This window comes from Oncorhynchus mykiss, chromosome 29 (assembly GCF_057628025.1).
Source record: "Oncorhynchus mykiss isolate SJ-2025 chromosome 29, ASM5762802v1, whole genome shotgun sequence".
NCBI lineage: Eukaryota > Metazoa > Chordata > Actinopteri > Salmoniformes > Salmonidae > Oncorhynchus > Oncorhynchus mykiss.
The window spans coordinates 26490726-26515825 of record NC_143050.1 but is presented as its reverse complement, the minus strand read 5'-3'; the positions used below and the strand labels follow the sequence as shown (position 1 = coordinate 26515825).

At 42.9% G+C, this 25100-nt stretch overlaps 1 protein-coding gene across 2 annotated transcripts in view; it reads left to right on the top strand.

The window, feature by feature from the left end:
• The window catches only part of LOC110509813 (zinc finger protein 618), a 38461-nt gene extending 32503 nt beyond the window's left edge, over positions 1-5958 (top strand). For both annotated transcript variants that reach the window (XM_036967702.2, XM_090226890.1), the window contains one exon: positions 161-5958. In XM_036967702.2, coding sequence (XP_036823597.2) covers positions 161-1764 — 1604 coding nt within the window. In that variant the 3' untranslated portion in view covers positions 1765-5958. The remainder of the gene's footprint in view (positions 1-160) is intronic.
• The last annotated feature ends 19142 nt before the right edge of the window (positions 5959-25100 follow it).

Sequence of the window (25100 nt, the reverse complement as noted above, 5' to 3'; positions counted from 1 at the left end):
ACTACCTATGAATACATACTTTATCTCTCTTGCTTCAACTCTTTCTCCTATCTCTACCTCCCTTTCCCATGGTTTTCCTCTATTTTTCTCTTTATCCCATCTCCTCTCCCTCTCTCCTCCTCACTCTCACTGTATCTCTCCCATTCCTCTCTCTCCACAGAGAACAGTGGTGGGTTACCGGAGAAGGAAAGGCAACAGGTAGCCGAGCGTCTCCTGAGGGTGATGTGTACAGACCTGGGCATGCTCAACATGCTCAACAGCAAGGACTTCCTGAAGCTAGCCCAGACCCTGGTGGACACGGGTGCCCGCCACGGTGCCTACTCCACCCGTGACGCCCTGGGCAACATGAGCTCTCTGGCCCTACGCCAGCTTCCCCGCATGTACAACCAGGTCAAGGTGAAGGTGACTTGCGCCCTAGGCTCCAACTCCTACCTGGGCATTGCTGTCACCTGCCACTCCCAGACAGTGGGACCTGATGCCTGCCTAGTGCTGACAGCCTACCAGGTGGAGGGGTCCAGGCTCAAGCGCTATGTTTTAGGCGTCAAGGAGGCAGACCTGAGGGAGGCACCAGAGCAGGTGCACCAGTGGACACAGAACGTGCTGTCGGAGTTCGTCATGTCAGACATCCGCACGGTGTACGTGACTGAGCCGCGGGTGGGGGTGGGGGGCTTGCCGCTGGGTGGAGGCGGGCGGAGAAGGGTGTGCCTGCGGTGTGCCGGGTGCTCGTTGAGTGCTGTGGTTCAAGCGGTGCTGGGGAAGCACAGCTTGCAGGCAAGGGGGCTCCACGAGCTGGCTGAGCTGTTGGCTGCCTGCCATGACATCGCCGCCTCCACCAGCCTCTTGTCCACCAGCGCCGCCACGGATGAGGGCATGTCTAACCCCTCCACTCCCCCTGGGCTCAGCCCCACTCCTCCCTGCTGGGACCGCATGGCTGAGGCCCTCCTTCAGGTGCACTCCCACTTTGAGCAGATCTTCGAGGCGTATGGGAGGAGCAAGGCCACGGCTTCCACACTGCAGGGCCTCAACAAGCACCTTCTAGGGACACTGACCTGCCTGTTGGCCCCTCTACGCCTGGCTGCCCTGGAACTCAGTAGCCAGAGGAGGCCAACCCTGCAACAGGTGCTACCTGTCTACCTGCGCTTGGAGAAACTGTTCACCTCCAAGGCTGGGGAAGTGGGGACCTCCAGCAAGCTCTGCCATTACTTTCTGGAAGCTCTTAAGGAGAACTTCAAGGTGGAGAAAGCCCACCAGGTAGCCATGGTGCTGGACCCCCAGCTGAAGCTGCGTCCTGTCCCAGCCTACCAGCAAGAGGAGATCATCGCCCACGCCTGCGAGATGGCCACAGACGGCCGCGACGGTGGGGGATCCGGAGGTGAGGATGTGGATGGACCCTCAACACTCAAACGGCTCCGCGTGGACGTCCCCAGGGGTGGGGTGAATGCCAGAGGGGTAGTAGCCGTGTCATCGTGTGAGGCGGCGTCAGATGAATGCCAGACCCAGGTGAGACAGGAGGTGTTCCAGTATCTGGCTGAACCGCTCCTCCAGGGTACCAACCCAGACCTCTTCCACTACTGGAGCACCACTGTGGGTGACCGCTACCCCAGACTGGCACGCCTGGCACTGTGGCTGCTGGCCGTGCCCGCGGTGGGTGTCCGCAGCGAGTGTGTGAGCGTCTGTGAACAGAGCTTGGCCATGAAGAGGAGGCAGCAGGTCACCGCCGAGGAGATGAACAAACTCATCTTCCTGCGCTCCAACATGGCCTGAATGTTAGGGTCCGACCAATAAGGCTGACCGAACCACGACCATAGCTCGACTGTCCTAGACCGACCCACCAATGACTACACAGACTTTCTACAGCGGGATAGCGGAACCCATAGTGCGATCTTCTCAAGATGCTGATCAAACTGTGGTTAGTGCCAAATGCAACAAAGAAAAAATGTATTATCAGGGGTTGAATTGCTTTTAAAATTGATAGGATAAATGACAAGGATAGTAAGTAAGGGGTGTTGCGTCTGGTGCTAGCTTGTAACCGCTGTTATTAGTAACCGCTGTTATTCTTTGGCCCTTAAAGATCTCGCTTTCACTGAATCACTTCTGACCCTTGTGTCAAAGTCAATTTCATGCCTTTACTATGTTATCAAACTGCCGTCTTTTTACAATTTCTTCAATGGCTTGTAGTTGTCTGGCTTTAGTAGCCCTTTGAAGGACTAAAGGAGGAAGATTGGCCTTCGGTGGTTGTGTATGGCCTGGCATCAGATCCGTTCTGGACAATGGTGCCATTGGTGTGCACTTTGTTACTGAGTGACTATACTGAATGACTTGATGGTTGGGGTGGGTGTGATTAGGAACTCGTCGGCCTGATTGCTATATATATTTTAGTAATAATAAATTCAATATAAAGAGTAAAAGAGAACTTAAATGTAGTGGGCCTCCAACCCCACCCAGACAACATATCCATCCAACTCCCCACACCTGGAAACCATGTTTCCCTCCAACTCCCCACACCATGAAACCATGTTTCCATCCAACTCCCCACACCTGGAAACCATGTTTCCATCCAACTCCCCACACCTGGAAACCATGTTTCCATCCAACTCCCCACACCTGGAAACCATGTTTCCCCACCCCCCTAGAAACTAGGTTTGCTCGTCAGTCAGCACTCCCCCTCCAGGTGACCAGAGGTGTCGAAAGCATTCCACAGGGATGCTGGCCCATGTTGACTCTAATGCTTTCCACAGTTGTGAAGTTGGCTGGATGTCCTCTGGATGGTGGACCATTCTTGAGACACACACAGGAAAATGTTGAGCGTGAATACAACAGCGTTGCAGTTCTAGACACACTCAAACCGGTTTGCCTGGCACCTACTACCATACCCCGTTCAAAGGCACTTCAAAATGTTGTCTTGCCCATTCACCCTCTGAATGGCACACATAGACAATCTATCCAATTTATTATAATTTATTATTTTGTATGTGTTGGGCTTTATACATTTTATTTGTATGTATTAGGCTTTAGCTAAGATTATTCTTTAGAGTCAAGTATATTTGTCCAGGCCTCAATTGTTTCTTGATTAGCACCATTCATTCTCGCTGTGGATAATTCTGATGTTAGAGCTTCTAACAGTAACTGTATCCACTGGAGAATTGGGAGAGAGTGAGGTGATTGCCATCTAAGACACAACAGCTTTTTTTTGCGGCAATGCTGCCTGCCAGCAGTTAATCATCTCTTATTGAGAGGTTCAAGGAGCTATCGTTGTTAAGTAACATAATAGATGCAAAGCATTGAATATTTACATTGACGCACATTAACTGCAGGGCACTCCCACATAATTTGAAAAATGTGCCTACCTGATTTAGGGGACACAGTGAACAGTTGGGAGTTGGGGCCAATGTCATCATAAAACGCATCCTTGGTGATAAATACAGTCTGTGAACAAACTTAAAATGTATAAATGAATGGTTTGTGTAGGTCATATTTTTCCATGTTCTGTTCGTTAGTCAGATTCAATTAGATCTGTCGAACAATACTTTTTTTTTAATGGCTAGCTCAGAATGAGCTTTCCAAGTTGTTTATATATTATAGAGATCGGTCCTTTCCAGAGCCCAGATAATGTATTTATTAGTCCCATCATTGGATGGTTCGGTAGATGGGTTTCCCAAGGGACTTCTTACGCCAGCATAGCTGACCTAAGTTGGGGTAAAAAAAGAAAGAAAAAATGTACAAAAGAAAAAAGAGTTGCCTGGTAATGTGTATATCTCAAATCTTGGAATATTCTCAAACCATTTCTGTCCATGATATCGGTAAAGGTACGGACTCCAAATTTGGACCATTGGGGAGGATGCAAAAGGCTGCCCTACAGATCGCAAGGCACTCTTGTGATATATTGGAGCATGCCATTTTGATTCCTAGTTGCGTTGTTTAACAACTGGCGCAAAATATAAATTGTGTGAGCTATAATGGGACCAAAGCATACTTGACATTGTTTAAGGGGTATATCTGTGAAGACCACCTCTTCCATGGCAATAGGAGACAATGTTTCTCTCTCTATTCAGCCAAGGGGAAAAAGAATCATGTCTAAAACAATTTAGCATGGGTTGAAATGCTGGTGCCTGGAAATACTATTTAAAGTTTGGTAGAGATAGTCCTACGTCTTTCCCTCGTTGTGATTTTGTTCAGTTTAGAGAGATGTCTGGCCTATCAAAAGCTTTTCCTGCATGGAGAGAGAATAAATAAATAATAATAATAAGGAGCATCTAAGATATGTAATAGTCGAGGGAGGTTATCCAAGGATAAATGTTTTTAAACAAACCCATGTGGGCCAATTTGGGTAAGTCTCGAGATGGGACGACAGCATCTTGGAAAAAACGTTTAATATTTGTGTTTATCAAAGATAGGAAGAACACTGGCAGGCATCCTTACCTTTTTTTTTTTTTTAATTAAAGTGAAATTAGTGCTGTATTCACATCTCTCCCAAAAATGAACCTTTGTGAACAGCTGTGTTAATCATTTTGAGCAATAGTGGACCTAATTGATTCCCAAAATTGTACTAGACCTCAGGAGGAATACCCTCCCATCCAGGTGATCATGCTAGCCCCCATGTCCTTTTGAGTTTACTGAAAGACATTTGGGCTCCCAGTGAGGTGGCTTCCTCTGATAGATGAGGTGTTCTTAATTATTTTAGAAAGGACTTAGTCTGGGTTGGTGTGGATTTATAATCCGAGGTATACAGTTCTTTATAGAAGTGGGAAAATATTTGATTCATTTGGGTTCTGATGGTAATTCCCGTGTTTCAGATTCAATAGTCGCTATGTCAGCTAATTGATCATTAGTCCATAGCTTGTTGGCCAGTAAACGACTGAGACGAATACCATGAAAGTAATGGTTGAGTCTAACTCAATGGATGGCAAATTCTGCTCTCTGTTTTATCAGTAAATGAAGTTATGTCTTGACATTGGAAAGTGTAATAGCTACCTGGTCTGAAAATAGTGTTTGTTGAGAACTCACTAACGCAGTTAACGTTTCCAATTTTGATATCTTATTTAATTATAGACATGCGAGACAAGTACAATGAGACCAAGTCTCTCCAGCATATACTCTCTGACTACAACCTCATTGATGCCTGGCGAGCAAATAATCCTAAAGCAGAGGAGTACACTTTCCACTCAAACAGGCATAATACCTTCTTCTGTCCCGATAACAACATGGAAATCAGTTCATTCTAACAATATGTTCAGAGAATCAAAAAACCTAGGATCATATGAATTTGGAGGATACACATTAAGGCATTTTTCTTTCCATTATGGATACATTTAAGGAAAGTGATTCTGCCTTCTTGGTCTTCCTTCGCCTTTACCCAATATTATAATTACACCTTTTAGTTTTGTTTGGGGCTGATGAAAAAGCAGTCATTTTTTACAAATTCTCTTTTCTCTGTGTGTCCTTTTTGAGCAGCTGTGTTTCTTGGAACTTTGCTATATTAATATGGTTTCTTGCTAGGATATCAAGACAGCAGGAATGTTTAATAGAAGTATTAAGGCCCCTTCAAATTCCAAGAGAGAACAGCTAGTGTGGACATTAAAGAAGAAAAAAAAAGACATCATACTGTATTATTAATGGATGTAATTTGTTGAAATTATTATTTAATTTTTTCCTTTCTTTCCTTGTCTTTTATTTGATTTGTTCAATCGTGGGCATGTAATACGACAGCCGTTACAAATAGCCATCCCACATTAGGGAAGTGGGAGCTAAAGATTCATGGTCCCCCAGACTAACCGCCACACCTCCCCAGAACACCCCGCTACCTCGGTGTGGTGGACACATTGTCATATAACTGGCTATCAGGAGCACATTTCATTTGTCTATGAAATCAGGCCCATCCCTCTTGATGTGTTATTTGGTCCAACTTCTCAGTAAAATCTTGACCACCCACTTTCTTTTGCAATAAATCCTCCCAGTGTATAATATTGTTTGACAGTTATTTTGAAAGAATCTAATACTAACATATCGGTTTTGAGTTTAAAAAATGAAAACCTTCCCCAGCAGAATCAAGAGATTCTTTATCGTGTTGCATCTCTCCCTTAAGTCACAATTTAACTATATGTGGAGATATAACACAATAGTATAAAACAAGGAGTAAACACTTGTACTTTTGCCCAAAAGTTGGAAACTATGGCCCAATGCCAGAAAATATGTAACAAATCCTCCACTTCCACACCAAAAAAATTGCACAAATGGGATTGTTCAATGCCCCATATTTGAAACATCTTGTTAGTAGCCAGAAATGTGTACAAGATCTTCAACTGAAACATTTGGATTGTGAAGATTGTTTTATACTGAACAAAAATATTAACGCAACATGTAACAATAATAAAGTTAGTTATAGTTCATATAAGGAAATCAGTCAATTGAAATAAATTCATTAGGCCCTAATCTATCATGACTGGGAATACAGATATACATCTGATACCTTAAAAAAAAAGTAGGGGCATGGATCAGAAAACCAGTCTATCTGGTGTGACCAGAGCGTGACACATCTCCTTCGCATAGAGTTGATCAGGCTGTTGATTGTGGCCTGTGGAATGTTGTCCCACTCCTCTTCAATGGCTGTGTGAAGTTGCTGGATATTGGTGGGAACTGAAACACACTGTACTCAGTGGGTGACATGTATGGTGAGTATGCAGGCCAGGGAAGAACTGGGAAATTTTCAGTGTCCAGGAATTGTGTACAGATCCTTGCGACATGGGGCTGTGCATTACCATGCTGAAACATGATGTGATGGCGGTTCATGACTGGCATGAAAATGGGCCTCAGGATCTCATCACGTTATTTCTGTGCATTCAAATAGCTTTCGATAAAATACCGTTTGTCTGTAGCTTATGCCTGCCCATACATAACCCCACCGCAAACATGGGGCACTCTGTTCATAATGTTGACATCAGCAAATTGCTTGCCCACACAACGCTATACACGTGGTTTGCGGTTGTGAGGCCAGTTGGACGCACTGACAAATTCTCTAAAATGACGTAGGTGGCTTATGATAGAGAAATTAACATTACATTTTCTTTGCAACAGCTCTGGTGGGACATTCTGCAGTCAGCCAATTGCATGCTCCCTCAACTTGAGACATCTGTGGCATTGTGTTTGACCAAACTGCACGTTTTAGTCGCCTTTTATTGTCCCCAGCTCAATGTGTACCTGTGTAATCATCATGCTGCTTAATCAACTTCTTGATATGCCACACCTGTCAGGTGGATAGATTATCTTGGCAAAGGAGAAATGCTCACTAAAAGGGATGTAACACATTTGTGCACAACATTTGCAAGAAATACGCTTTTGGTGCTTATGGAACATTTTCTGTGATCTTTTATTTCAGCTCATGAAACATGGGACCAACACTTTACATCTTGTGTGTAATTTTGTTCAGTGAATGGGAGTATCAAACTGCTCCTCCCAGAAAGTGGAATGGGATGGCAACCAATTTGCTGTTTTCCAAATGAAAATTATACGTCTTTATAGATTTTAACTTTACTTAACCGTCAGTAGCTGTGTTTTCATCCAATTGGTGACAGATTTTCATGCAATTATTCAAAAATATGCATTAAAAGAATATGAGCATTTTCCCACAAGTGGTGTCTCCACAAAACAGATTTGTTACAGATGTGTGATGTCTTATGCACAGAAAATAGACTTTTTCACATAAGTTTTTATGTACAGAATAAAACTTCAGTATCAGTGCGTGGGTAAAATCACTGGGGAAGCCAGACCCGCCAAACCGTGCTTCTTAACACCCACCCGCTTAACCCGGAAGCCAGCTGCACCAATGTGTAGGAGAAAACACCGTTCAACTGATGACCGAAGTCAGCCTGTAGGTGCCCTGCCCACCATAAGGAGTCGCTAGAACACGATGAGCAAAGTAAAGCTCTCACCGCCTAACCCGGATGACGCTGGGCCAATTATGCACCGCCCTATGGGACACCCGGTCACGGCCGGTTGTGACACAGGCTGGGATCGAACCCGGGTCTGTAGGGATGCAGGTCCTTAGACTGCTGCGCCACTCGGGAGGCCCAATCACTCACAATTTAGTCCAATCACTGTAAGCTAAATATAATTTGGCTGTCCATGCTTCTGATTTATGTGTGTGTGTATGCATATTCATACAAGTAGAAAAATATGTTGACTCTCCCTATTTGTTGAGAAACACCAATGCCATCCTCTCGTTATTGTTGACGAAACGGTCTATCACTCTGTCATACAGTACACACTACTTTTTTGTTGTCCTAGGCTACCTGGCTAAAATGCTTGCTCGCTAGCCTAACTTCCATTCATGGGCAACGTTAGCTAGTTAACATTAGCCTTCTACATCAAGCTACATATTGAACTTCCATCCTCTCGGTCCAAGGGCACAACAATGATTGAATTAATGGTTGGATCAGAATCGCCATTATAATCATTGGCCATTACCGAGAATTAAATCCACAAGTCCAAATCTCGATGTCCATCATGGCTAATGTAGGAAAGGGACAACTTTAGCTACAGTGCCTTGCGAAAGTATTCGGCCCCCTTGAACTTTGCGACCTTTTGCCACATTTCAGGCTTCAAACATAAAGATATAAAACTGTATTTTTTGTTGTTGTGAAGAATCAACAACAAGTGGGACACAATCATGAAGTGGAACGACATTTATTGGATATTTCAAACTTTTTTAACAAATCAAAAACTGAAAAATTGGGCATGCAAAATTATTCAGCCCCTTTACTTTCAGTGCAGCAAACTCTCTCCAGAAGTTCAGTGAGGATCTCTGAATGATCCAATGTTGACCTAAATTACTAATGATGATAAATACAATCCACCTGTGTGTAATCAAGTCTCCGTATAAATGCACCTGCACTGTGATAGTCTCAGAGGTCCGTTAAAAGCGCAGAGAGCATCATGAAGAACAAGGAACACACCAGGCAGGTCCGAAATACTGTTGTGAAGAAGTTTAAAGCCGGATTTGGATACAAAAAGATTTCCCAAGCTTTAAACATCCCAAGGAGCACTGTGCAAGCGATAATATTGAAATGGAAGGAGTATCAGACCACTGCTAATCTACCAAGACCTGGCCGTCCCTCTAAACTTTCAGCTCATACAAGGAGAAGACTGATCAGAGATGCAGCCAAGAGGCCCATGATCACTCTGGATGAACTGCAGAGATCTACAGCTGAGGTGGGAGACTCTGTCCATAGGACAACAATCAGTCTTATATTGCACAAATCTGGCCTTTATGGAGAGTGGCAAGAAGAAAGCCATTTCTTAAAGATATCCATAAAAAGTGTTGTTTAAAGTTTGCCACAAGCCACCTGGGAGACACACCAAACATGTGGAAGAAGGTGCTCTGGTCAGATGAAACCAAAATTGAACTTTTTGGCAACAATGCAACACGTTATGTTTGGCGTAAAATCAACACAGCTCATCACCCTGAACACACCATCCCCACTGTCAAACATGGTGGTGGCAGCATCATGGTTTGGGCCTGCTTTTCTTCAGCAGGGACAGGGAAGATGGTTAAAATTGATGGGAAGATGGATGGAGCCAAATACAGGACCATTCTGGAAGAAAACCTGATGGAGTCTGCAAAAGACCTGAGACTGGGACGGAGATTTGTCTTCCAACAAGACAATGATCCAAAACATAAAGCAAAATCTACAATGGAATGGTTCAAAAATAAACATATCCAGGTGTTAGAATGGCCAAGTCAAAGTCCAGACCTGAATCCAATCGAGAATCTGTGGAAAGAACTGAAAACTGCTGTTCACAAATGCTCTCCATCCAACCTCACTGAGCTCGAGCTGTTTTGCAAGGAGGAATGGGAAAAAATTTCAGTCTCTCGATGTGCAAAACTGATAGAGACATACCCCAAGCGACTTACAGCTGAAATCGCAGCAAAAGGTGGCGCTACAAAGTATTAACTTAAGGGGGCTGAATAATTTTGCACGCCCAATTTTTCAGTTTTTGATTTGTTAAAAGTTTGAAATATCCAATAAATGTCGTTCCACTTCATGATTATGTCCCACTTGTTGTTGATTCTTCACAAAAAAATACAGTTTTATATCTTTATGTTTGAAGCCCGAAATGTGGCAAAAGGTCGCAAAGTTCAAGGGGGCCGAATACTTTCGCAAGGCACTGTAGCTACTCTACAGTTTTGTCACACAAACTGTTGTATTAAATAGCAAATGTGCCTACTCTGGTCTTGGCACGTGCGATCTAGCCAACAACTATCAAATACCGTGTGGGTAGGCTAGTCTACATGATGAGATTATTATGGATTAGAATGTTTGTCAAACGGCAGTCAAGCATCGATCATCATGTTACCACCCTGTGAAGTTCATCATAAATAATTTATTCTGTAGTTTAATAAACTGTGGTTTCCCGAGTCATAGTGGGAGGACCACACACCATATCATCATGTGACTCCAAATGTACTTCGATATGATGGTTGTTCTAAAAATATTTGCGCATAAGGGCATTTCCACTGCCAGTTCTCGCATAGTACATTTTACAGACACAGAAAGATCCCACCATGTCAAACAAACAAATGATCTGTCAGCATTTTTAAAATGGTACTGAAATTTCCTTTTTCCATCACAGTTGATTTATACGCTATGACTTTACTCGCATAAAAACTGGATGGAAACATGGTTTGTGAGATTTAATGAGGTCTACAAACAGGTTCTCTTCTCTTTATCCCTTGTTGCTTTTAAAGACAGTCTCACTATACCAAACTCCATGTCTTTATGTATAATATGTCAGTTTCTGATATATTAGTCTTTCTTAGTCTTCATTTTGTCGTTTGTACGTTTTACATCGAATATAGACCCATGTATTCATTTATCCAAAAGCAAATAGTCCAAAGAAACTTACTGGTGTGGCAATTATGGTTTCATGCTTTTAATTCATGCACTGATTTTTCTTGTAGGGTTAAATTTTTTGGCATGGTTGATCCATCCCCGCACTTGAGTTTTGTCTGTCATCCATTCAGTGACACACTCCACTTTCTCATTTAGGAGTTGTTTGTGAAATCTATTGTTGCCTTTGTGAAGACTTGCACAAATAAGTTGGAATCCAACTGGCTAGCTAGACCAGTACTATATTGGAAGTGAGTGTCACACACACCTAGGTACACACATGTTGTTAACATGTCTATTCAGTATAGATGGTTGACTTAACTTTCCTCTGTCCATAGCATCTGAGTTTTTTTTTACCTCCAGAACTCAAGGACATACAGTTAAGGCTATGATTTGTCCGACATGATGAATATAATGAAATTGTAAGTGTAGGTTCTAGATAATGCCACTGAAATTGATTTCATTTTTAAGTGGTATTTTTTTTAGACAACCATAGTCGAGGGATTTAATCTGTAGATCTTACATAAGAATTTCCAACAGTAAATTATCCTGGAAATGCAGTCGTTGATTTGGTGATCTCCAATACTATACACTTGCCTCGTACACTTTGTTGGTAGGATGAGAATTTATAACAAAGATATGCATGCAATCAATATGAGAGGACTGATCTATTCTATTGTGTAAGCCAGAGTGTTATTCTAAAACGGAACAGTTTCAGGGGGTCAGAAGTTGCTCGTAGGCAGTTGACCTCAGATCAGTGTCTAGGGGCAACTTCAGCCTCCTTTCAAGGGGTGGCAGCATGCGAATACAATAACTGTTTTACGTCAGTAGAGGGAGCAAGTGTTGCAGAAACGAGGCGTACAGTTTGATAACGCCATACCTCTTTTTATAAACTAGCATTTCAAGGGTTTTGATACACACAACTCAAATACTGTTTGTTATAAAGAACTGAATTCAGATGACAAAAAAATATATATTTTGCCGCTAACTAATGGCTTCGCAGAAACGCAGGTCTTGATTTTATCCGGTGGGTATAACAAGATGCTAATGTTCACTGTAAGTACAAGATGGCTAACAAATACTCTTTCCTTCTCCTTCAGAAATGTAGACTATTCTCAATTCTAATTGAGCATCAATGTTGTTTGTCTTATTTTATGGAAACATGTCATATTGTTTGTACTTTTTATACTCTGCCTGGCTACAATTTTTTTTTATTTTAACTTATTTTAATTCCACCATATTTGTCTTATCGGTAGGCCTAATTTATACTTTTGTAGTGACTATTTTGATATACTGCTGATGATAGGATACAAAGTGTTTTGTTTCAGAATGTCAGAAGTGACTGCACTGTAGAATGTTCTGAAATACATTACCCACTGTAGTATGTGCTGTGTGAATAAACTGGCTGAAATGAGCATTATCCTCTGACCACGTTCTAATGTGCAGTGTGGATGCATTGAGAGGAGTGTGTTTGTGAGACAGAAAGGACTCTTAACATGTAGACCAAGTTAGAGAGAGAGACCCTCAAATATGAACATACTGAGACAGGTGGCTGCTTTTTTCAGTGGCATACAGAGGACTTCCACATGGAGAGAAAGAAAGCTGCTGAGGGAAAAACTGAGGGTTCATGGAAAGGGGTGAGAGGCCTTACATAAAGGCAGAGTGAGAGAGAAGACTCACATGGAAGGATGGAGAGAAGCCATACAGAGGGTGGTTGGTTGGAGGTGCGTGTGAGGGTTCCCTGGGGGCCACTGGTGTGGTGAGAGAGCGAGGGGGAGCGTGGGTTTTGGCCTGCTGTCTTTCTTCCTCCACTCGTACCCGGGTCACTGAGCCCCCGAGGCACTGCAGACTGCAGCCATGCAGAAACACCCTTGATGGTTTCTACGGTTACTCCTACAACTAGCCTGCCCGCGAAAGCTAATTCACAGCACATGTGCCCATCTGGGCCTCCATTTCCCCGCCCCCCTGCTGAAGGTGAGTTTTTCCATACCATTTAACCACAGAGTTGGATGCCAAGTTTGTTATTGCTTACATCACAAGTGTTAGGGCAGCTCAAATGTTTGGTCATTGAGAAAGCAGAGGGGAGAGAGGAAAAAACACCACCCTTAGATAATTACTTCCGTTATGCACTAGTAAGAGAAGTTGTTGCATCTCAGCTCTTTCTAAGGGTAGCATAGAAATGTTGTGCATACATGTTTTCACATTCACTTTAGCACCTCTATATAAACTGTAGCTTTATAACGCCTTTAACCTGACTAGTGCTTAATTTCATTGGCAGACAAGTTCATTTTAGAGGACTCTGGGATTGTGAGGGGTTCCCCTGTTTACACTCTGGGCCAGCAGGTGGCAGTACAGCCTTTAGCTCAATGTAGCTGGAGACATTCTTCAGGGGGTGAACTGGGAAAACATTGATATCCCAACTCCAAGTAACCTCTGGCTTTGCTATGTCGTGCTGTGCTTTAGGGGCTGATGTACTTCAGGGCTGGAAGCGGGAGGCAAATTTATTTAACAGGCAAGTGCTGCCAAGACCAGGGGGCCATCCAATCACAATTATTTTGGATTTGTTTTCTGGCACACGTGCAGCGGTTAGCGTGTTGCCCTTAAGGTAAATGTGAGAATAGTTTTTTCGTCCAGGTGCAGCAAGTAGTGAATTCCCAGAGAGCACACCTCACCACAAAGTGAAAACCCATGAGTTTTGATCAATGAGATGAGACTGATTATTGCAAGGTACCATCACTGGCATAACGCAGTTTCTCTCGACCACTTGCAAGGGAATTTGGGCCCTAATTCTATTTTTTAAATATAACTGTCCTGTATAAGCATTTTGCTACATCCACAATGCCATCTGCTAAATATGTGTATGCGACCAATGAAATGTGGTTTTAGCCTGCCTGAACCTGCATGACTTGAGCCGTCCTTGCGCTCTCTCCCAGTTTGGACAGAAAGTTGTGCGTAAAACCAGTCTTAATGCCAAATAAGTCAGTTCACCCTCTAAACACCGCCTTACTAGGGATTGTTTCATTATGCAGTGAAGTGGCCAACCCGCGGGGGGACTTGCCTGTTTTGCATGTTATTTAGGCATTAATACGTGTCCATATCAGTTTGCAAACAATGGAAAAATATATATATAATTGAGTTAATAAAGCCGCATACAAACATGGTCTCTTTTTTTGTTGTTGAGTAACGTATCTCCAAAATGCAGGTGTTTCAGCCTAGCTCAGTGTTTTCTGTGGTGGGGCAAGCCAGCAGAAAATACGGAGCATTGCGCCGTGATTGGCTCAGTGTCTGTCATTAATGGGGATACTAAGTCACCACCAAGTCTAAGGGGAGTCAAGTCATTCTTGCCCCTTGGGTGCCGCCATAGAGTTGCATTAAAAGTGCCCATCCAAGGAGGATCAAGGTCATTGGCCACAGATAAAATTACATCAAATCAATTTTTTTTGTGAAGAATCAACAACAAGTGGGACACAATCATGAAGTGGAATGACATTTATTGGATATTTCAAACTTTTTTAACAAATCAAAAACTGAAAAATTGGGTGTGCAAAATTATTCAGCCCCCTTAAGTTAATACTTTGTAGCGCCACCTTTTGCTGCGATTACAGCTGTAAGTCGCTTGGGGTATGTCTCTCAGTTTTGCACATCGAGAGACTGACATTTTTTCCCATTCCTCCTTGCAAAACAGCTCGAGCTCAGTGAGGTTGGATGGAGAGCATTTGTGAACAGCAGTTTTCAGTTCTTTCCACAGATTCTCGATTGGATTCAGGTCTGGACTTTGACTTGGCCATTCTAACACCTGGATATGTTTATTTTTGAACCATTCCATTGTAGATTTTGCTTTATGTTTTGGATCATTGTCTTGTTGGAAGACAAATCTCCGTCCCAGTCTCAGGTCTTTTGCAGACTCCATCAGGTTTTCTTCCAGAATGGTCCTGTATTTGGCTCCATCCATCTTCCCATCAATTTTAACCATCTTCCCTGTCCCTGCTGAAGAAAAGCAGGCCCAAACCATGATGCTGCCACCACCATGTTTGACAGTGGGGATGGTGTGTTCAGGGTGATGAGCTGTGTTGCTTTTACGCCAAACATAACATTTTGCATTGTTGCCAAAAAGTTCAATTTTGGTTACATCTGACCAGAGCACCTTCTTCCACATGTTTGGTGTGTCTCCCAGGTGGCTTGTGGCAAACTTTAAACAACACTTTTTATGGATATCTTTAAGAAATGGCTTTCTTCTTGCCACTCTTCCATAAAGGCCAGATTTGTGCAATATACAACTGATTGTTGTCCTATGGACAGAGTCTCCCACCTCAACTGTAGATCTCTGCAGTTCATCCAGAGTGATCATGGGCCTCTTGGCTGCATCTCTGATCAGTCTTCTCCTTGTATGAGCTGAAAGTTTAGAGGGACGGCCAGGTCTTGGTAGATTTGCAGTGGTCTGATACTCCTTCCATTTCAATATTATCGCTTGCACAGTGCTCCTTGGGATGTTTAAAGCTTGGGAAATCTTTTTGTATCCAAATCCGGCTTTAAACTTCTTCACAACAGTATCTCGGACCTGCCTGGTGTGTTCCTTGTTCTTCATGATGCTCTCTGCGCTTTTGACGGACCTCTGAGACTATCACAGTGCAGGTGCATTTATACGGAGACTTGATTACACACAGGTGGATTGTATTTATCATCATTAGTCATTTAGGTCAACATTGGATCATTCAGAGATCCATAAACTATTGGAACCAAGACTTAGAAATAACTGATATTGGCAGAAGATGGAGGGAATGTTGGAACATGACTAATGAAATTACAGTTTACGAAAATGTACACTTAATCCAGTATAAACTAATGTATAGGTTTAATTATAAAGAAAAATGCACAATCGACTGCACAATGTCAGAGTCATGTCTTAAATGTAAAGCTGACAATGACTCAATAATTCAGGCCTTCTGGGAACGCTAGAAAGTCAAAGTTATGGGCAGAGTTAGAAGGTTGCCTGTCAGAACTATTACAATATAAATGTATTTTTACTCCGTCTGTCTGTATATTTTAAGACATGGCATATGAGGGTGCAGTGAGATACCAGATAGGTTGGACAACACTTTTCTTGTCAATCATCTTGAAAAAACGTATATTTAACTGGAAATCAACCAATCCTCCATCGTTAACACAATGGAAAGCTCAAAAGCTTTTATTATCTAAACGTTGAAAGTGTGTGGGCGATGGAGAGAAACAAAATGGTGCAGTTTGAGGCCATGTGGTGGAGAGTGAGGCGGGCGCTGGAGATGGGGTTGTGAGCAGGTGTGTCTGGGAAGGTGTGATGGTATGGTTTTAAAATACAAATAAATTGTACCAAAAAAAAGACATTGATGACCGGTGTATGGGCCTGTGTGCCCCCCACCCTGCGTGGGTGTCCGGTATGACTGTGGGTAACATGCAAAATGTAATGAAGTAAGCAGCCTACACACAGGTCTGATCTGATGACTCTCACTGGGCATTGTCATGCTTCTCCTACAATACAAGCCACTACTAGCCCTTCACACTGTCTCCACCTTGGCAGTCTCATGTTCTCTCATTCCCAACGCTAACAGGTGTCCAATTGACAGTTTATAACAGTTTGCCAGATCCTGCGTCTCCAGTCGATGAAAATGAGAGGAGAGCCACTTTCGACTCAATTCAGGCCACGCCCCAAGTCCCAATTGGACTTCTTGATTGTTACCCAAGCAGAGAGAGAACCACAGCTTCATCTTGCTTTCTGGACATGCATCTCATACCATGTGCCTGACAACGACAAGGGTGCTGGCACCTCCACCTCAGACAACCGGTGGGCATCCCACCTGTCTCCAGCTGTCTGTTCAGTGAGCGCAGGGAGACAGAGGAGGACACAAGAATAGAAGTATAGAGAACTCCTGTCCCTGACAGTGGCAGCAGTGCTGTAGTTCTTCATCACAGGCGGTGACTTTATCCGTAGTGACATGGATGTACAGAAGTGCCAGGGCGCATCCACCCCACCGCTGTCAGGTGTCACCCCCAGGAAACATTCCACCTAGCCCCCCCTGACTTCACAGGCACCCAGTGTGCCTGCCTAACTGCATCTCCCTCCCTGCACACCTACACATATAGAGAAACACACACTTTGGACTGGATTCAACATCCAGCCACATCGGTGGGGCTTTTCCCAATGATACAGTATGGCATAAAGATTGTGAGCGTGTTGAATACATTCAGTTGGACATCTGGCTAGGTATCCCCCTTTCCCTCTCCCTTTAATGTTATTTTTAAAGACACATACAGGCTTTATACTTCTGGGCTACACACAATACTTATAGAACATTGTACAGAAGAGATGGCGTGTTAGGCAGTCTTTATCCTATAATGACCCAGAATTTAAGTATCACCGTCATGTTTGCAGTTGTGTTAGTAATATATACAGTGCTTCTAAGAGACACAGTATACAGGTGTAACTACTAATAGTGTACTGTATATTTCAGAGGAAAAGCACACGGATGTATTGCTGTCCACTGGTGAAATACACAGGTGATACTTTCCCCATCATCCACAACCTCCAAACATACAGTATACCAGTGTTAATACTTCATAGTAATGTGGTGTAGAGGAAGGTGTGAAAGGATGACGTAGTGGTCTTGGCTTGAGGAGGACGACCGTGGTCAGTGTGTGAAGTGAGGTGAAGGTTGAACTGCCTGTCTATAAATAGAGCTGTGATCTCTCCATTATTATTTATTAATCATAGTCATGATCTGGGGACTTGGGCCAGCTCCCTGCATGATGTCTGACAACCAATGAGAATGTCAAGATGGAGATGACAAGGAAGGGCAGCGAGTGAGCGCAGTCTGCGGTGTTCTCTCTGTGGCCAAATCTGCAATGATCATATCCCTAATCTTCATCATTTCATTTGAAAGTTAGCTAATTTTCTTCCCTTCCCATGTCACTGGAGGGGATGCCAGATACAAAATTGTCATTTTTTTCAGGTAATCGTAGCAAATGTATTAATTAATTCAGTCCCTTGGCTTGTAGCGTCAGTCTTTCTATGTAGAACAGTCAACGGAAATGTTGAGAGTTGCTATCAATGAGTCAGTCAAGTTTATGACACACAACAATGAAAATGGACAACAAAAGTATTTTTTTCCTTTTCTTTAGAAGTGTAGACATCCACTGACAAGTTCCTGTGGCATAACACGTCTACTTTCAGAGAATTCAAAACATGACAATTATAGGACAACAAAACTCTCAGGCACTCACTCAGAGCGAGTTGTCTGCTTCCGTGGTAGCGTAGTGTCCGTGTCGTGAGAAGAGTGAAGGTGATTAACCCTCTGGAGTCTAAACCCTGTCTAAGCCAGGGGAGGGGACATATGGAATCATTTAGCTATTTGACTTTGAATTTTAAGACTTAAGGTATCAAAAATACATATTATAACATTATTTAATGAAACATTAAATTTGGCATTACTGCTGTTAGCCCATTGAATAACAGATTATTATTTAAATAATTTTTTTAGGGTGTAGATCAGCTTTAATTGTGTAGATTGTAGAGTCCAATGTAATTGTCTGCATCATTTCCAATCCCCCATATATTTTTGGGAATATACAGTGCATTCGGAAAGTATTCAGACCCCTTGACGTTTTCTGCATTTTGTTACGTTACAGCCTCTATTCTCAAATTGATTATTTTGTAGAAATGTTTGCAAATTTATAAACAATTTTAAACAGATATACCTTATTTACATAAATAACCCTTTGCTATGAGACTCAAAATTGAGCTCAGATGCATCCTTTCCCTTGATCATCTTGATGTTTCTATAATGTGATTGGAGTCCACCTGTGGTAAATTCAATGTATTAATTGTACATGATTTGGAAAGGCACACACCTATCTACCGTGCATTCGGAAAGTACAGTGGGGCAAAAAAGTATTAAGTCAGCCACCAATTGTGCAAGTTCTCCCACGTAAAAAGATGAGAGAGGCCCGTAATTTTCATCATAGGTACACTTCAACTATGACAGACAAAATTAGAAAAAAAATCCAGAAAATCACATTAGGATTTTTTTATGAATTTATTTGCAAATTATGGTGGAAAATAAGTATTTGGTCACCTACAAACAAGCAAGATTTCTGGCTCTCACAGACCTGTAACTTCTTCTTTAAGAGTCTCCTCTGTCCTCCATTTATTACCTGTATTAATGGCACCTGTTTGAACTTGTTATCAGTATAAAAGACACCTGTCCACAACCTCAAACAGTCACACTCCAAACTCCACTATGGCCAAGACCAAAGAGCTGTCAGAGGACACCAGAAACAAAATTGTAGACCTGCACCAGGCTGGGAAGACTGAATCTACAATAGGTAAGCAGCTTGGTTTGAAGAAATCAACTGTGGGAGCAATTATTAGGAAATGGAAGACATCCAAGACCATTGATAATCTCCCTCGAACTGGGGCTCCACGCAAGATCTCACCCCGTGGGGTCAAAATGATCACAAGAACGGTGAGCAAAAATCCCAGAACCACACAGGGGGACCTAGTGAATGACCTGCAGAGAGCTGGGACCAAAGTAACAAAGCCTACCATCAGTAACACACTACGCCGCCAGGAACTCAAATCCTGCAGTTCCAGACGTGTCCCCCTTGCTTAAGCCAGTACATGTCCAGGCCCGTCTGAAGTTTGCTAGAGAGCATTTGGATGATCCAGAAGAAGATTGGGAGAATGTCATATGGTCAGATGAAACCAAAATATAACTTTTTGGTAAAACTCAACTCGTCGTGTTTGTAGGACAAAGAATGCTGAGTTTTATCCAAAGAACACCATACCTACTGTGAAGCATGGGGGTGGAAACATCATGCTTTGGGGCTGTTTTTCTGCAAAGGGAACAGGACGACTGATCCGTGTAAAGGGAAGAATGAATGGGGCCATGTATCGTGAGATTTTGAGTGAAAACCTCCTTCCATCAGCAAGGGTATTGAAGATGAAACGTGGCTGGTTCTTTCAGCATGACAATGATCCCAAACACACCGCCCGGGCAACGAAGGAGTGGCTTCGTAAGAAGCATTTCAAGGTCCTGGAGTGGCCTAGCCAGTCTCCAGATCTCAACCCCATAGAAAATCTTTGGAGGGAGTTGAAAGTCCGTGTTGCCCAGCAACAGCCCCAAAACATCACTGCTCTAGAGGAGATCTGCATGGAGGAATGGGCCAAAATACCAGCAACAGTATGTGAAAACCTTGTGAAGACTTACAGAAAACGTTTGACCTCTGTCATTGCAAACAAAGGGTATATAACAAAGTATTGAGATAAACTTTTGTTATTGACCAAATACTTATTTTCCACCATAATTTGCAAATAAATTCATAAAAAATCCTACAATGTGATTTTCTGGATGTTTTTTTCTAATTTTGTCTGTCATAGTTGAAGTGTACCTATGATGAAAATTACAGCTGGATCTCCACAGCAGCGACAGGACAGGAGACAGCGGCACACCTGAAAGAGAGGGAGACACTGAGTGCACAGCACTACTGACTTGGGGCCTGACTGGCCTACAGACTGTGAGCTAGGGGATGTTAGATCTATCAGGATGGAAAGCTCTGGGCCTACTGGTATAGGAAATCTTGGGCCCAAAACAGGGGTCGGCAGAACCTGTGTCACTGGAGACGGCGATGGCACAACTGTGGGAACCTGTTGAGACTCTGCGACAGGAGATGTGGGAGTGGCGAGCTGAAGCTCCAAGACAGGAGCCGTTGTAGTAGGCCACACTACTAACTTGCACTCCATTGTTCGAACAGGCTGGAGCAGCATGGCTGGGGTCGGCTGGAGCACAGTGGCAGGGTGTTCCACCAGGATGAGTTCTGGTAGCTCCACTGGCCCTGGAGAAAGCTGTAGCACAACTGTGGGGGACTACACAGCAGGGATCGGTTCTGAGACCAGAGCTAATGGTGAGGCTGATGTGGAACGGCACTGCGTCTCGAGCATCTCCTGACATCTGGCGTCAATGAGCTGGTCGTGCTGGCACCACAGAACCTCATTCTGGCACTTCTGGTGTAGTATCTGTTGCATGATGATCTCTGAGATGCCATTAACTTCTTCGGCAGCTTAGTGGCACAGGTCACAGTTCTCCCCCTCTAAGACGTCTTTCAGTTGTAAGAATAGAGGTCACCTGATTACCTCAGCCAGTCACCTGGCAGTGCCCATCAGGTAAGTACAGGCGATGGTGGTCGGGGGAAGAAGGCCACTGACTGCAGTATATTCTGTATCAAGTGCTCAAGAAACCCCTCTAGCTACTATCCCTTGTAGGAGTGGCATGTGGATATGTGTGGTCGTCTGTGCTTTGACTCATAGCCATCGCTATAATTGTCAAGATATTGTGGCAAGTGAGCAGGTCTGTGCGGACATATACATCTTGTTGAGAATCTTTTCTGTTAACTGGCATTCTTGGACTATAGCAGATATTGGATCCAGCTCGAAGGACCATGACAAATAGGGGTAGGGTTGTAGAGAATCGAAGAACCATGAATATACAGTTGAAGTCGAGGTTTACATACACCTTAGCCAAATACATTTAAACTCAGTTTTTCACAATTCCTGATATTTAATCCTGGTAAAAATTCCACTTCTTAGGTCAGTTAGGATCACCACATTATTTTAAGAATGTGAAATGTCAGAATAATGGTAAATAGAATGATTTATTTCAGCTTTTATTTCTTTCATCATATTCCCAGTGGGTCAGAAGTTTGCATACACTCAATTAGTATTTGGTAGCATCACCTTTAAATTGTTTAACTTGGGTCAAATGTTTCAGGTAGCCTTCCACAAGCTTCCCACAATAAGTTGGGGGAATTTTGGCCCATTCCTCCTGACAGAGCTGGTGTTACAGAGTCAGGTTTGTAAGGCCTCCTTGCTCACACATGCTTTTTCAGTTCTGCCCACAAAATGTTCTATAGGATTGAGGTCAGGGCTTTGTGATGGCGACTCCAATACCTTGACCTTGTTGTCCTTAAGCCATTTTGCCAAAACTTTGGAATTATGCTTGTGGTCATTGTCCATTTGGAAGACCCATTTGCGACCAAGCTTTAACTGATGTCTTGAGATGTTGCTTCAATATATCCACAAACTTTTCCTGCCACATGATGCCATCTATTTTGTAAAGTGCACCAAGCCCTCCTGCAGCAAAGCACCCCCACAACATGATGCTGCCACCCCCGTGCTTCACGGTAGTGATGGTATTCTTCAGCTTGCAAGCCTCCCCCTTTTTCCTCCAAACATAATGATGGTCATTATGGCCGAACAGTTCTATTTTTGTTTCATCAGACCAGAGGACATTTCTCCAAAAAGTACGTTCTTTGTCTCCATGTGCAGTTGCAAACCGTGGTCTGGCTTTTTTATGGGGGTTTTGGAGCAGTGGCTTCTTCCTTGCTGAGCGGCATTTCAGGTTATGTCAAAATAGGACTTGTTTTACTGTAGATATAGATACTTTTGTACCCGTTTCCTCAAGCATCTTCACAAGGTCCTTTGCTGTTGTTCTGGGATTGATTTGAACTTTTCGCACCAAAGTACGTTCATCTCTAGGAGACAGAACGTGTCTCCTTCCTGAGTGGTATGACGGCTGCGTGGTCCAATGGTGTTTATACTTGCCTACTACTGCTTGTACAGATGAACATGGTACCTTCATGCATTTGGAAATTACTCTCAAGGATGAACCAGAGTTGTGGAGGTCTACAATTTTTGGGGGCTGATTTCTTTTGATTTTCCCATGATGTCAAGCAAATAGGCACTGAGTTTGAAGGTAGACCTTGAAATACATCCACAGGTACACCTCCAATTGACTCAAATGATGTCAATTAGCCTATCAGAAGCTTCTAAAGCCATGACATAATTTTCTGGAATTTTCCAAGCTGTTTAAAGGCACTGTCAACTTGGTGTATGTAAACTTCTGACCCACCGGAATTGTGATACAGTGAGTTATAAGTGAAATAATCTCTGTAAACAATTGTTGGAAAAATTACTTGTGTCATGCACAAAGTAGATGTCCTTACCGGCTTGCCAAAACAATAGTTTGTTAACAAGAAATGTGTGGAGTGCTTGAAAAATTTGATTTAATGACTCCAACCTAAGTGTATGTAAACTTCTGACTTCAACTGTATGTGTTCACCCCCTTTGCTATGAAGCCCCTAAATAAGATATGTTGCAACCAATTACCTTCAGAAGTCACATAATTAGTTAGATTGCACACAGGTGGACTTCATTTAAGTGTCACATGATCTGTCACATGATCTCTGTATATATACACCTGTTCTGAAAGGCCCCTGATTCTGCAACACCACCAAGCAAGCAGCACAATGAAGACCAAGGAGCTCTCCAAACAGGTACAGATCAGGGTTGGGTTATTAAAAAATATCGGAAACTTTGAACATCCCACAGAGCACCATTAAATCCATTATTAAAAAATTGAAAGAATATGGCACCACAACAAACCTGCCAAGAGAGGGCTGCCCACCAAAACTAAGGGACCAGGCATGGAGGGCATTAATCAGAGGCAACAAAGAGACCGAAGATAACCCTGAAGGAGCTGCAGAGCTCCACAGCAGAGATTGGATTATCTGTCCATAGTACCACTTTAAGCCGTACACTTCACAGAGCTGGACTTTACAGGAGAGTTGCCAGAAAAAAAGCCATTGCTTAAAGGAAAACATAAGCAAACATGTTTGGTGTTTGCCAAAAGGCATGTGGGAGACTCCCCAAACATATGGAAGAAGGTACTCTGGTCAGATGAGACTAAAATGTAGCCTTTTGGCAAAAAATGCACCTATCAATGCCTGGTGCAAACCTAACACCTCTAATCACCCCGAGAGCACCACCACCACAGTGAAGCATGGTGGTGTTAGCATCATGCTTTGGGGATGTTTTTCATCAGGGACTGGGAAACTGGTCAGAATTGAAGAAATGGCGGATGGCGCTAAATACAGGGAAATTCTTGAGGGGAACCTGTTTCAGTCATCCAGAGACTTGAGACTGGGATGGACAATGACCCTAAGCATACTGCTAAAGCAACACTTGAGTGGTTAAAGGGGAAATATGTAAATGTCTTAGAATGGCCTAGTCAAAGCACATACCTCAATCCATTTGAGAATCTGTGGTGTGACTTAAAGATTGCTGTACACCAGCGGAACCCATCCAACTTGAAGGAGCTGGAGCAGTTTTGCATTGAAGAATGAGCAAAAATCCCAGTGGCTTGATGTGCCAAGCTTATAGAGACATACCCCAAGAGACTTGCAGCTGTAATTGCTGCAAAAGGTGGCTCTACAAAGTATTGCTTTTGGGGGGCTGAATAGTTATGCAGACTCAAGTTTTCTGTTTTGTGTCTTATTTCTTGTTTGTTTCACAATGAAAAATATTTGCATCTTCAAAAAAACATTTTTTTTAAAAATTCCAGGTCGTAAGGCAACAATATCGGAAAAATGCCAAGGGGTTGAATACTTTTGCAAGACACTGTACATGTGTCCTTCCTAACTCATTTGCCGGAGAGGAAGGACACCACTCAGGATTTCACCATGAGGCCAATGGTGACTTTCAAACAGTTACAGGGTACAACGTTGAAGTTACTCCACAATACTAACCTAATTGACACAGTGAAAAGATGTAAGCCTGTACAGAATACAAAAAATTCCCAAATATTCATCCTGTTTGCAACAAGTAATACTGCAAAAAATGTGTCAAAGCTATTAACTTTAAGTCCTGAATACAAATGTTATATTTAGGGCAAATCAAATACAACACATTACTGAGTAACAACACTCTCCATGTTTTCAAGCATAGTTGTGGCTGCATCATGTTATGGGTATGCTTGTAATAGTTTGACTGGGTAGGTTTTATCCTAAAACAAACAAACAGAATTAAGCTAAGCACAGGCATAATCCTTTAGGAAAACCTGGATCAGTCTGCTTTCCACCAGACACTGGGAGATGAATTCACCTTTCAGCAGGACAATAACAGAAAACACAAGGCCAAATCTACACTGGAGTTGCTTACCAAGAAGACAGTGAATGTTCCTGAGTCGAGTTGCAGTTTTGAATTAAATCTACTTGAAAATCTACGGCAAGACCAGAAAAATGGTTGTTTAGCAATTATCAACAACCAATTTGACAGAGCTTGAAGAATTTTGAAAAGAATAATGGGCAAATGTTGCCCAATCCAGGTGTGGAAAGCTTTTAGAGACTTACCCA